General features: G+C 46.0%; 1 protein-coding gene across 1 annotated transcript; it reads right to left on the reverse strand.

Moving 5' to 3' along the window:
* Positions 1-172: 172 nt before the first annotated feature.
* On the reverse strand, positions 173-13,178 carry LOC135895779 (solute carrier family 22 member 7-like). Its single transcript, XM_065423941.1, has 9 exons — positions 12,673-13,178; positions 12,111-12,214; positions 11,236-11,390; positions 10,561-10,729; positions 6,262-6,388; positions 4,943-5,043; positions 3,138-3,352; positions 2,560-2,741; positions 173-1,210 (listed from the first exon to the last, which is right to left on the reverse strand). Exons 1-9 carry the CDS (start codon positions 13,102-13,104, stop codon positions 938-940), a joined length of 1,758 nt encoding a protein of 585 aa, XP_065280013.1. The 5' UTR covers positions 13,105-13,178; the 3' UTR covers positions 173-937.
* Between the last annotated feature and the right edge of the window lie 888 nt (positions 13,179-14,066).

Genomic DNA, 14,066 nt, shown 5'->3' on the forward strand with positions numbered 1-14,066 from the left:
GATAGATAGATAGATAGATAGATAGATAGATAGATAGATAGATAGATAGATAGATGGTGTCAATGTTTGTGCCTGACAAGCTGTATACAGACGAACCAGGGAAAGAAAGGCAACATTTTTTTATTGTAAGATGTGGAGCAAAAAAATAACATTCAATCCTACTGTGAAGTTGAGTGAAAAACAGCACCGCTAAATGTAAAAAAAAATTTACAGAAGAAATGCACAGGCTGCTGCATGTACGTTTAATGAAAAATTCTGAGGTAAATGGCGTTTATATACAGGGTGTTTGACAGAACACTTTCAAAAATGTTTAAAAGTTACCTGTGGCAGATATCACAATTCTAGTTCATGAGCTGGTCTACTCGAAGCGGTGGACAATACTTGCACGAGAAATTGAGATGCAAAACTGACTCATTAATAAAAATTCGCTAATTAAATTTCTAACTAATTACATTATGGCCCATATTGCAATTTACAAATTATAGCCGGGGAGCTCGCAAGGCGGATCCACTTGGAACGAATTTTCAAGATGACCCCAGTTTCGAGATATAAATTCCCCGAACTTTGCGGAGAAATGCATTGTCAGGATTCCGATACCCTGTGGACATAAATACTCTCTCTAAACACGAAACAAAGAAATATGCTTAGTACACACCTGCGCCCACAAGAAACCATGGCGTACCATCGTCAACGGTTAAGAATGTTAGATGGCGATTCGTCAAAACATACAGCCTCAAACGTTCCAGGAGTTCACTTCATGTCTTGTCAGGACACCGAGCCAAGGTAAATCCATGGTGGTGGTGCGCCATCCGTCGTTTAGCGCGCAGCGCTTTTGCTACCACTGCTGTTCGCTTGTATAGGCGTATTACTCTCCGTCATTCTCGGAGGTACACATGCTCGCCACGTAGAACGATGGTTTCGTTCGAACGAGCGCTGCTCAGTCGGGGCTGACGCTCACTGCCGAGGCAGCCGAGATGACAGACAGCGAGCGTGACCTTCCGGCGGATGTCCGCTGCGACGAGGATTGCTGTGGTTGCTGCAGTAGTACGCAGCTGCAGCACGTGTTTTGGCCGTGCACGAACGCCTCGCCGTCCTCGAGTGTCTCGGGCAGCCGCTGGTGCAGGGTCTCTGGCATCGGGAACGTGAGCAGCGCCAGCAAGAATGACATGGCGCCCATCAGCAGCAGCGGGATGGGACGGCCGTACATAGCCTGCAACAATGCAAAGGACAGAATGTTCACGCGCCGCAGGTGCCCTTTTTGGCCGCAAGCAGTATTCAGCGAAGTTTGGTGCACATGAAGGCCTCGTAGTCTCCAATGAAGGTCGTTGTCGACACTGCTGTTTTATCTGTTGTTCTATTGCCGGTGTTACCTGATTGCGGTGAAACTTGCATTAGTTCTCAGTTATTTATCGTACTTTCGCCAAACACTAGAAGCGGTCCTTGTCAACATGTCCGAAGTTCGACAGGATGAGGACGACTGTTCCTTAAGGCTCCATAGCCACATATAGCCCCGAATTCTGCAAGAAGGTTTGGCCTACATACTTCGCCAACGACACGTGTGGTTACGCGCGTGGTAGTTTCGATATTTTGGCGAGGGTTTTATTGACGTACACGTGTAATTCTGAGATGCCCGCAGATTCAAACAGTGAGGCGGGGCTATATGCTTCCCCGAGTTTAAAAAAAAATGAAAACAAAGAATATACAAGCGCCAAGTCTTGAGAGGCATCACTTAGGACAACACAAAGAGCTCATTTATTTTTATTGCGATAGCACTTGACACTCCAGGCGCATTTCTGCTGTCGTCGTTGCCGTCTGCGTTGCCGTGATGTTCTGTATAAAGACCAAGGGTGATAACATGGTCCCCGTGTGCCGTATGGATGTCACGCGCTCCCCGTATGCTGTATGTGTGAGTGAAAGCATGCGAGGGTGACCCGACGATGATGGCCCAATCCTGCGTGCGCAAGGGAGGAAAGCTGGGAGGAAGCGTGCCGTCTTCCGTCGTACGCAAGGCGCCAGGGGGAAGGGAAATGGGGGGGTTACTCCTGCTGCGGCTGCGTATGGCGTGGCCGCGCGGTCCCTATCTTGAAAGCGACCTGCGATGGGAAACGAGTGCGCCGACTGCTGATGGCTTCGTGTGCGCTGAGTTTTCGCCGCTTAATTCGCGTCGAAGCGAGGGGTAGCACGAAGGTCAATTCACTCGCTGCTGCTACTGCTGCTGCCACTCTTGCTCGCGCCAGCATTTTGACATCGAGTGTCCACGGTCATCGAGTGAGATGTGCTCATGTTTGCCTGTGCGCGCGTAACAGCATGCTTGTTAATTTAGTTACTAAGCGAATGTTCATCAATTTATACGGCAGGTAAAACTTGCTATCCTTATTTGGTATAGCTGTCTACTAATTTGCCATCGCAATCGATTCGTCGCCTTTCGGACGAAACTACTTTTCTTTTTTTTTAAAACGAAGCACGGAAGCGGCGGGCTCACGACATCGGGTGGTTACGTTCTGTGGGTTGGTGGAATGACAATGCAGATAACTTCGTGTGCATAAGATGTAGACTTACCAGCTGAGTGACCTGCGAACTGAGAAACTTTCCGACGGAGCCAAAGGCCTGGCGCAAGGAGAGCGCCTGCGAACGGGCTGCCGTCGGGTAGACCTCGGCCGCGTACAGGTAACCCACGTTGTAGGCCATGGTCAAGGCCACCCGCGCCAGCATGAACACCGCTGTACCTAAAGCCAGGCTCTCTGCGATGGAACACGCAGTGTAAAATTGGGTGTCAATACTTTTGTTTTGTTTAGGACCATGCACACCGTTTTCCCGCACCGGCTGCCCCAACAAATTTTGATAAACGTGCTTATACGATCCTCCTAAGAAAGAAACACGGGTTGCAAGCAGGCTATAAACACACCACGAAACAAATCCCCCGTGGCCGTATTTTGTAAGGGTTCAGCTAATTTTCCATAATTTTCACCATTCCTCGTCGGCTCAGTCGCAGCCTCCCTGCCGTTGTCACCAGGCTTGTCTATTCGGCAGGACGGATGTTAAGAAAAGAGTTGAAATTTATATGAATCTTTACAAAACACTGCCCCTGGCTACCCTCGTGGTCAATACTCCTACAATATATCCAGGGCTTTTTATACCTTGTGGTACTCCAACGGAACACACGTAGGCCACTGCAGCGGCTGCGTAGGCAGTCATCATAGTAGGCCTGCGTCCCCAGCGGTCGGCTAGAGGAAGCGCCGTACCCGTGGCCACGATGTCCACCAAGTTTACCGCCGTGGTCATCACGAATGGACTGTGACTCGCGTTCGCTGCGTACAGCTGACCGGCCGTGTACACCAGACAAGCTAAAGTCCTGCACATGGACGCGTGGTTAGCGGCAAAACAGCAATTACCAAGAGTAATGTAAAGAGGAAGGGCTGAGTTCACAAAGTGCTCCGATCGTGAGCAGTGTTCATCGTCGACACATCCATCAACCTGGCTGCGAAGAATAAGACGGAAGGAATGAGCTGCTAACAACGACAGGACACGTATTAACTACGAGGTCTGCCCTGTAATCTAGCTATAAATCGAAACGCTTTCTGAAACAAAAGCAGGATTCCATGTTATGTCAACTGTCATTACATCACTGCATGTGAGAAGACACGTCGTGGAGATGAAGGGCGGTTTGAAGCGTTTTTCTGGCTCGCTCGAGGACACATATTCGCTTTCAACTTTCCGGAGGCGAGCTAGAAAAAACACACGAACTTTATAAACATAGCTAAGGCAGAAAGCTGGGCCCGTCAGTTTCTTAAGTTCTGTCAAGACAAGACAAATGTTCGCAGTAAGATGAAAACTTTACTGTAATCGACATTAACAATCAATGTCTCATGTTGGAGCCAAGGTTTTGACAATGCCTGTCAACGTTTCGAGAGGCTTTATCAAAATAGAGGCTCCATGCTGAGACGTCCCTTGTTTGACTACTGTTGATCTCTTAAATTATATGACATATTTGCAACGCCAGCCCCCAATATGCCTATTTCGTGTTGTCTTCTATCTCTAGCCCTGCTACATGTGCGACATATGTACCTTAGACTTCCGTTTATAATATAGAGCAATGCCTTTGCGTCATTTCGCACGTAGCATTCAGTAACACCACAGGGTGCTTTACGCCAGCATGGACTTACAACGGGAAACCTTACACGATCATTGATTTTCAGCCCATTCTTTCGTTCCTCAGTTCAGTAAAGTTGGAGAACTTTTACCCTTGTGATATTCTATGCCATACCCAGTGCCTAACTTTATGTTGGTGTACTATGTTATTTGCTTGTGGATGTTTGTAATACATTTTGAGTTCTTTTTTTCACTTTCGAATATTAGGCCCCCATTCCCCGGTTTTAACACCTCCGTATATACCAGATATCAATAAAAAGTACTCAAATATCGCGTGTTAGTGATACAGCAGCAGAAACTGTATTGTATCGCATTTTCAAAGAGGCCAATAACGCTTGGAATGCGCTGACAAATACATTGTTAATGAAAAAGAAAAGCGCAAAAGTCTCGAAAGCACAAATGGCAAGCGCTAATCGTCAGTTATCAGCTGCAAAATTTCTCCTCACCCTGACAACCAGTGTTTATTTTCAGGGCATTTCACAAGGATCGTTCTTTTGTTTTTCTAGTATATTGCACAAATAAAACTACAGTGATAGTTTGATTCCCGGTATTCTATATCAATATTTGCGTTTTGTGGCGTGAGTAATGTGTACGGTCAAAACTCAAGCGACATATGAATTTGCTAAAGGACAATCGCTCTGTTTGCAGGCATCAAATGCATGTGACCATGACATAGCAGAACACAGTGGTCATGAAGAACCACGTTCGAGAAATAAAAATAAGAAGCAAGAAGCCAATATTTTGTTATGTAGTTCTCGCCTGGTTACAAGAGTCCAGATGATTTTTTTCTTACCACACTATGAGGGACAGCACAAAATTTTTCCGGAGGTTTCGAGTCTTGAGCATGTCAATTGGTGATGCCTTGGTCTTGCGGACCTCGTTTGGAGGAGGAAACTGCAAGAAGTAAGGAGATGTGACCAGTACACAGGCGAACTTCACACGTGAGTTGTGCAACCGGATTTTAAGTACATCTCCAGCTTTATATATGCTCGAAGACGCACGTGGTATTCTCGTATTTTGCAGTGATCATGGGGTATGCACGTTCTTAATTCAAAATAATCAGTGACGCACGTGCGCATATAAGGACAAGCTAAATGAATCACAAGTTACCAAAGGCTACTTCAAGTAAACAACAAAGGAAGCATGCAACATAGTTTTGCCTTGTGAAATTTTGTTATTATTTTTATTCTGTCGTTGCTATCAGTTGTAGCTCATTTGTCTTATCAGCTATTCCGTTTTTCTTATGTATCTCCCACTTCGCCCTATCGTTTCCTTAATCTCCAATGAAGGGATACAACTTGACCGCCATTTAATACCTACAATATTTTCCTCTCAAAGTCAGTGACAGCCCATTTCTGCATCTGTAACTTTGTTTGCCTGGGGGTGGTGGTGGTGGTACAAACTTTATTTATTGTTTGCCTGGGAGGCTTTTACTTCATGAGCACTTCGCAGCTTTCCGTCACAAATGAGAAAGACAAACATATATCACCGTGTTGAAGAACTAAGTACGTATAATACTACAGAATAATCGAGGGTGTGCAAAGGGTCTCTTTCTCGTGGGTACTTCTAAAGCACTGACGTGCCTGCTCGCGCCAAACCAGAGTCACAGTTGTTCGCACAATTCGTGCACGTGGCAGTATGGCAATATGCGCTGATCCTGTACGAACTGCGCAGGTTGAGGCAATGTCTTTTGATTACTATTCACCGAACGATTATATTGTAAAATAAGTCCCTTCAAAACAGTTTTCGAAGCTGCATTTGATTAAAACGACTTAGGACTCTGATTAAAATAGAACTCAGTTTAGAACTCTGTTAAGGACATTATTATAACTATCAACCCTGCGTCCGCCTTCCTCCTAAACAAGTTACGGCGTAGGTGATATCTGTGACGCTACTCGTACAGATAACCAAAACATTGAGGAAGTGTCGTATACAGATGGACAACATCGCTTCACGCGTGATGCGATTCCAGCTATCAGGGCTATCGTCGTCGCTTCACTTGCTGATTGGGTATTCAACCCTCCTTTTCTCTCTCCTTCTCACTCTCTCTCTCTTCCTGTAAAACCTGGATTGGCAACGTGAACATGACGCCACCTAGAGGGCTTGGCGTACCTGGCATTTCTGCATGAAGTCGTCGGACAGTTTTTTGCCGTTGATCTTAGCGATGGTGAACAAGATCTTCTTGGAACGCTGCTCCTTGCCCCTAGACACCAGCCACCGTAACGACTCTGGGACAAACCTGCGAGTATTGAGACAACGCATGGTTCAGTCTACTTGAATAAATCATTTCGAAATATGCCTTTCGCAAAACTGTAGGAAAGCTAATTATAGTTTTGAAATAGCATATGCCCGAATAACGCTGCGGGCTCGTCCGACTGAATCCCATTGTCGGGACACCATACAGAAACATTAAAATTAGTTCAGACTGCTAAGCTATATCTTTTTTTAATCTCTATTTTCGTTAATTTCGAGGTAAGCCGTGCAACATTATAGTGAGAAAATGAAAGCGGAGCTTCCGTTTTTCTTAGTTTCGCACCTATACTCCAGCGCATGTACTCCAATGCGACGTTACAGATTTGAAATATCTCGTATTTCGGCCGTTGTGGCGCAGCTGAAATTCGCTTCAAAATTAATTAAGCCCCGGCAAGCGCCGTCAAAATTCATGACGTCACGTGCAGCTGGTGCAGCTTGACGATGTACCTGCATAGTCTTCTTTATTGATTTTTATTACAGAGAAGCTTTTAAGGGCAGGGCTACTTTCCCCCCTTATTGTGCTTGCGCGTAGAAAAAAATCCCGAAGATAGCGCAATGCCGGCCGACTCACGGCGGAGGTGACGCAGGCGTTAAGCATTCCCTGTACGTCGGCCGATCCCGGAGATCGTGCAATGCCAGGCAGAGCCGTGGCGGAGGTGAAGCAGGCGTTAAGCACTCCCCATACGTGGGCCGATGCCGAAAATAGTGACATGCCAGACCGACCCGTAGTGGAGGTGCACTTCGCCATTAAGGGGCCCACATACTCAGCTTCGCCAGTCATCCTTCTTCACAGAGGGGAAGGGCACCGAGTTTCTTTATTTCGATTTCCTAAAGGACCACAGGGCATTACATATGGGGTATTATTACTCAATCATCAGGTACAACAAGGCTACAAATACCAAGGAAAATAAAATATCATAAGTACAATAGAAATGAAGCGTTTACAAATCAAAGCAAGTGACCACACCAGATGTCATCTCACAATCAAGAACGAGGTATATCATGTAAAATGGCGATTTCGTGCACATTGACGGTATTAGCGTTGCTGAATGTCGACGTGATCCAAATGCATCAGCAATTCTGTCTTAAAAGATGACACATCAGTAAGGGTAACTGTCTTTTCCGGCAGATCATTCCACTCCTTTACTGACAGCAGAAATGGGGAGTTCTGATATTTCAATATTCTTCCGAAAATCGGTTCTAGCTTCAGGATATTACCTCTGCGGGAAGGGAAATGATGCACCGGAAGAATATTCCTAGTTGTAAAAACTGTATTGCTATAATGCATCGAGTGAGAAAAGAACAAACGAGATAGCCTGCGTCGTGTGTTAAGATTAAAGAGATTAAATCTTCGCTACAACACCGTTACACTTTGATAAGATGAATATGTAGATAATATAAACCTGGCTGCCTTGCTCTGCACAGATTCAAGCTGGCTTGAAAGGTCAACGTTATTTGGAAGCCATGTTATCGAAGTGTACTCTAATGCTTACCCAGTTAACATTGCATAGGCATATACAGCTTCGTTTCGGCATTGGCGGCCGACAAACGGCGCTTTAAAAGACTTATCTTTAAAAAAAAGCTTTAATATATGCTCTATATGAACACTTACATGTTAGATTAGGCGAGAAGTGCACACCCAGATGATTAAATGACTGTGAACATGTTTTAGAGCGCAGCTCTTAAGCGCCTGTTCCTGCGTTGAAAGTCGGCGTCCGTCGGCGTAACCGAGCGAAAGCCCAGTGGGGGATGAAAGATGGCGATAGCGAAGAGAGTGCGAGGAGGGAAGCTGAGGAGGAGGCTACAGTGAAAGCATGAGGCGGAAAGCGCAGGAGGACAGTACGGCGAAAAGGTGAGGAGGAAAGCAGAGTGCCGCACGAGACTACGAGATGGCGTCATAGCAGCGTGCTCCGTAGTGCGCCGATGACGTCATCACTGAGGCATGCGGTGAGCGCTGGGCGAGCGCGTCCACCGATACATATATGGAAACCAGGCGCCGACGTGTGTTTCGGACCCGCATCCCATGCGCTACTTCACCCGCGCCGCCGCCACTATAGAATGCGCATGAGAATGCTCTCCGCGCAAGACACGCGTTCGCGTGTTCGCGCTTTCTTGCTGAACAGTGAGCGACGCGCAACCTGTGAAATTCAAAACACCTGAAGAGCTGCGCTCAAATATCGCGTTAGGGAGCATCGTAATCGCCGGCGAAGATTTGCGAATAAGCTGTTGTTTATCGTATAGCTATTCGCAGCAGTATTAGTGAGCGCAGAAAACGTCATCAGCTTTGTTTTGTCGATGTTGATCTTCATTTGCCATAATATGCACCACTCATGTAAGCAGATTCTATATCTAGCCTTTGCGAGCGTTACGTCAATCGGTTTAGTTATTTGTCTATATATCACACAGTCGTCGGCAAACAGGCGTATACTAGAATTTATGTTGTTTGCTATGTCATTAATGTACAATAAATAGAGAAGCGGCACTAATACTGACCCTGGGTGACCCTCGCTATTACCGCAGTACAGCCAGAAATCTTGCTCCTAAATTTTTACGTGTTGAAAGCGACTGCGCAAGAATTCTTAGATCGAAAATGTGGTGTTTTCGTCAATTAAGTTGCAGCTTACGAACCTTCTTATTTAAACTTCCATGAACAGCAGTGTGCGCGTACATATGCAATGGTTTGTACGTGTGTATGATATAATCATGCGCATATATCAGATAGACAAATTTAGGCATTTTCATAATTCAGAAATGCTGGATATATAACACAAAGCTGAATGACAGCACTAACATAACAGCTACAGACGAATGTACATAAAGTAAATGTGAATAAAGGGAAAATGAGACATCCACCTGTTCGTAGCAAAATGCTACAAAGGAAACCCATACGGGTTCCTCGAAAGAAAAGCCTCATAGTTGAAGAAAAATTCGTCCTGGTCCGGGACTCGAACCCGGGACCACCGCCTTTCCGGGGCAGCCGCTCTACCATCTGAGCTAACCAGGCGGCTAGCAGATGGCAGGGCGAAGTCGAATTTGTCGACAACACGAAGCAAAGGCAAGACTACTACTAGACTACTACGTCATAAAGTAAATGTGTTCGAAGAGGGAACTTTCCGGATCAAATAGAATATGAATATTAGACAAAAATGACCTCCGAACATAGAATCAAATATCGAATATTGTATTTCTAAACACAGTGAAACATAAAACTTTGCATGAAGTTGTCTTGGTCAAAAACAGACTTATTGAGATTAAGTGACAGGGCTTATAGTCATATTTAAATGCATGTAACGTTGTTCACAAATGGATGGCGGTCAAATGAAGAACTTACATATGAGAAACCGTTAATTTAGGTTATCTAGTGCACCACTGCAATGACAGTAAAGGAGAAAAAAGGGGGACAGATGCACTTAGCGTTGAGTTTGTGTAAGAAAAGAAGTGAGGTACTACATTACCACACATTGCCTCAGAGGAATGGAAACTGGTGTGCATGGCCGAAAGTTGCATTTCTTTTCCTATATTAAGACACCAAATTGGCATTTAGGCTACCTAAAATGACACGTTCATAATGAATCAGTTGAAATTATTGAGTGTTATCTGCCCCTTGCGTTAGCTCAAGAAGTGGTACCCCCCTACAGCAAACTCAGTTTTCCTGCAGCAGAGTCATCCGGAGCTGTCCACACCTATTTCTTGCTCTCTCCTTTGAAACTTCAAACAAATCATGTTAACCTTTACATAGTCGAAAGAAACAAATATTCGCCAATTTCGAACGGTGAATTATTTAATGGAATACGAAGCGAGTAGCAAAGAACGTTCGATTCGCATTAAAAATTTCAAATATTCGCAAACGCCTAATGTGAATCAATGTTTTGTTGAATCAGTGAAGATAAGCTACATGTATAATGAACTATATAAAAGAAAAAAAACACACAAATGCGCATTCTAAGAAGAGAAACAAAAAAGCTCGCGCATGCAAAATAAGCGCAGGAGGAGCTCTAAATCGGAATGCTTCCCTATAGGCATATTCCATACCCCTACTTATTTGCGGTTGCAAGAACTTTCATAGGTGGAGCTGAATACGAGACGAGTAATCATTGTCGGCATAAAGCATCCCGGAAGCACTCCTTTTGTGTACTTAGGCTGCAGCCGCACACTGACCAGGAAAACAAAGGAGCCGCCAGAGGGGGCACGGCGCAGACCAGGGTGAGGATCCTCCAATCGGCCAGGGCGTACGCCATCCAGGGAAAGGCGGCACCCACAAGTGGGTACGAGAATTGGAACGCGCTTAGCACCATCATGCGTCGTTCTGGAGCCACGTACTCAACCACTGAAAAAAAATTGGAGGTTCGTTAGGGGCGAAAAATTGAGTCAGTATATTCACAAATTTTATCTAGCGTAACTGCTATCGGAGATTGACCGTCTCCACTCCAAGGGATACTCTCGTTACCATGCCCATCCCTATCGTGAGTGGCGGACGCATGAAAATGGCCAACGAGGGAACGTTCTTACGTATTAGAAGCTTTGTAAATATAGGACTGTGTTATGAATGCCGCTTCAAGACAAACAAAAATTTAATGGAAGGAACAGTAGCACATATTACCCCAGCGATGTAAAAACGCTGGTAAATGCCCGTTTGCGGACAAGTGCCCCGCTCCCAAGAGTGTCATCAAATCGTAATTGATGTAATCTGCTGGAGCAATCCACAACCCTTCCACACGAATAAGCACACGTACATAACCACCTTAACAGCCGCCGATAAACTTTTTCGCAACCTTCTTAACCCTTGGCAGCATGCACTCGTCACGCTGATGCAAGGAGCCAGACAGTGCTTACCGAGGACGAAGGGCATGATGCTCACGGCGAGCACGAAAAGGCCCACGAACACACGGCTCACCACGAAGTGCTCGAAGCCCGCCGTGAAGTACGTGTACAGGCCGGCGGCGCCGCACATCACGTTCACGCCAATCATCACCGGTACCCGGCCGATCCTGCGGCATACACGCGAACACACATACCAACAGCTCGCCCACCCGCTTTGTCTTTCCTCCGAGCGTTTACTTTTCGCCTAGTACATCCAGCCGGACTTGTTCACGCTTGTTCCAATTTATTACAGCGAAACTTTTAAGGGCTAGTTCCCGCAGGATCGTGTCCGTGTGCAGGCACAAAACTGCCCATACGTTCACCGATCCCGAAGTTAGTGCAATGCCGGGCCGACCCGCGGCGAAAGTGCCCTTCGCCATTAAGGGGCCCAACCACACAGCTTCGCTGGTCATCCTTCTTCACAGAGTGGAAGGACACAGATTTTTTTTCTTATTTTATTTTACAACCGGCAGCTTTCACTCTGCATGAGTCTTCGGGCTTTAAACTCTATGCAAATGACCAGGTTCAACAACCTATGTATATAAGATTTATCGAGCAAAGCAGTTGTATATAACGAACTTCCATACAATCCCCTTGGTTTAAAACATTTTCAGCAAAAAAAAAAAAGTTATAATAGAGTGGTCCCGGTGTCACCAGGAAGGAGGCGATAAATAATCATTCGCACGTTCCTAACATTGCAATGAAAATACACAGGAGAACGAAATATTCCCAGGCTTCGGACTTTTAAATATTTTGTTACAGGCCTGATTTTTGCTAAAATGAACTTACTGCAGACATATAAACACTGCTCCAATAGCGTGAATGCATCCATGTCTTTGATAGCCTACCTGTCACTGACGTCACCGCATATGAGCACGCCGATGGCTGTTGCAACCCAGAATGCTGTGTTGGACACGTATGCCTTCCATGAATTCTCGCACACCCAGTCCATCTGCGCCATTGTTTTAAAAAATGCTGCAATCATGGGAAACAAAGTCATGCTATTTCACCTCCCGCGATACGACTTAGCCTCCAAAGTTATTTTGCCATGCAGGTTTTAGCGCAAATACGACGACACACTAAGAAAGAAATTCGCACGAATCGTCGCAGCGTGAATGTTGACTACGAAGGGTCAATGCTCATGAGTCAAGCCCCAAAGAGCTCTTACAACCATGATTATGCCGTAAGAATTCGCCAAGGTACCAAATGGTGAAAGGCAATTATTGCCATCTACCTGACTGAAATTAAAGTTGAAATTAACGTTTATTTTACTTGAAAGTTCAACGGGAGACAGAGACTAAAGGCATTTGCGTGACAGGGGTCTCTGTTCCTCAAATCTACGAAGGATATCTATACGCGTTACAAACGGGATACAATCTTCTAGACAGCAGCAAGGTGTGGCATCCTCACCTCTGAAACCACGCTGGGGTAGAAGTACGAAAAGTCATACTCCCATCCAAACTGGCACGGCACGATCGCGCGGACTCCGGTGACGGTAGACGCGTTCCCTAATCTCGATGCTTCCATGGCGTCGAACCAGAGTGCCAGCGTGGAGTTGGTGTCGTACATCCGACACCGGCTAAACGCGCCGTCGGGCTCCCGTGGTAGCGCCAGGTCCAGCAACAGGCCCGCATCTTCGCTGGTCCCGTTACTCAGACCCTCGATCGTTTCCAGCAGCCGCGGGTCCAGGCGACACCGATGCGGCGGCACAAGCAGGCTGAAGATGTGCCCGAACAGTGGCAGCACGCGCAGTGGGGCCACAAACACGCACAGGTAGACTATGAGCAGCCACTGGAAACGGCCGAAGTCGCCCACTTCGCGGAGCGCCTCCTCAAGCAGCATGCCTGCCTTGCTTCCTGTGCACCTTCCGCCGAAGCAGCCTCTTCCACGTGGGGGTGGGTGTCACACGTTCCTCACGGCTTCTGGGGGAGGGAAAGCGACTCGTAGGTTAATGGCACACGGAAGATGAAACGAAGTTTTCAAAATGGTGACGCGGAACGTTGTTCATTAGGAAAGGCGTTAGAGACCGCGAGGTCACTGTAGCGATCCGTCCGCGAGTGACTCCATGCAGCGACTAGCGAAGATGCCGGGTTCGCAGCTTCCGTGCTTGTATTAAACCTATTACAATACAATACAATACAATCTTTATTGTGCATAAATGAAAACAAAGTACAGATAGCAGGTCTACCAAAGCCTCAGAGGGCTTGACTTGCAGTGCCTGACAGTCAGGTCACAGAAAATTGCACAGGGTTAATAGCGGTGTTAACTATTAGCGGGTCGGAGCAAAATATTGAATAGATATACAAAATGTTACTTTAAACTTCGAAAATTCTAAGTAGTTTCTTAATCCCACGTCTTGTGTTTACGTCTAACACAGGCGTTGGAAATTCATTAAATATGGCTGGAACATGGTATTGCCGCGTTCTACTTCCGTGCTTTGTCGCAGTCTTGAGGATGACGTGTAGGGTTCCTTCGGTCTTAAGGAACGGACGGGCGCATATCGTATTTTAATATCATTAGTCCAGAAGTGTTTAATTACAACACTTTCTACAATCAGGGAAGTGAAGTTTGGCAAATTCAACAACCTAAAGACGTTTGCATCTTGCTTTGGACATAAATCGCATGCCACTGTTGACAGCAGTGAACGTAAAACTGAATTAATTTATGAGCTCCACCTAAGAGTACAATGGCCATACACAGTGAAGCCATAACGTAGCACACTGTAGACTAAAGCATGGACAATAATTTTTCGCATAGAGATTGGCAGAAGAAATTGCATATTGTATAGTACACAGGAGAATACG

This window comes from Dermacentor albipictus, chromosome 4 (genome assembly GCF_038994185.2).
Source record: "Dermacentor albipictus isolate Rhodes 1998 colony chromosome 4, USDA_Dalb.pri_finalv2, whole genome shotgun sequence".
Classification (NCBI taxonomy): domain Eukaryota; kingdom Metazoa; phylum Arthropoda; class Arachnida; order Ixodida; family Ixodidae; genus Dermacentor; species Dermacentor albipictus.

Bases quoted from the DNA above. Each gene is read 5' to 3' on its own strand.
- LOC135895779 (XM_065423941.1), bottom strand. From the start codon at position 13,104: ATGCTGCTTGAGGAGGCGCTCCGCGAAGTGGGCGACTTCGGCCGTTTC. The intron at 12,215-12,672 runs GTGAGGATGCCA...ACAATGGCGCAG, and splicing joins ACCCCAGCGTGGTTTCAGAG to ATGGACTGGGTGTGCGAGAA. The intron at 11,391-12,110 runs GTAGGCTATCAA...TGTATGCCGCAG, and splicing joins TGCGGTGACGTCAGTGACAG to GATCGGCCGGGTACCGGTGA.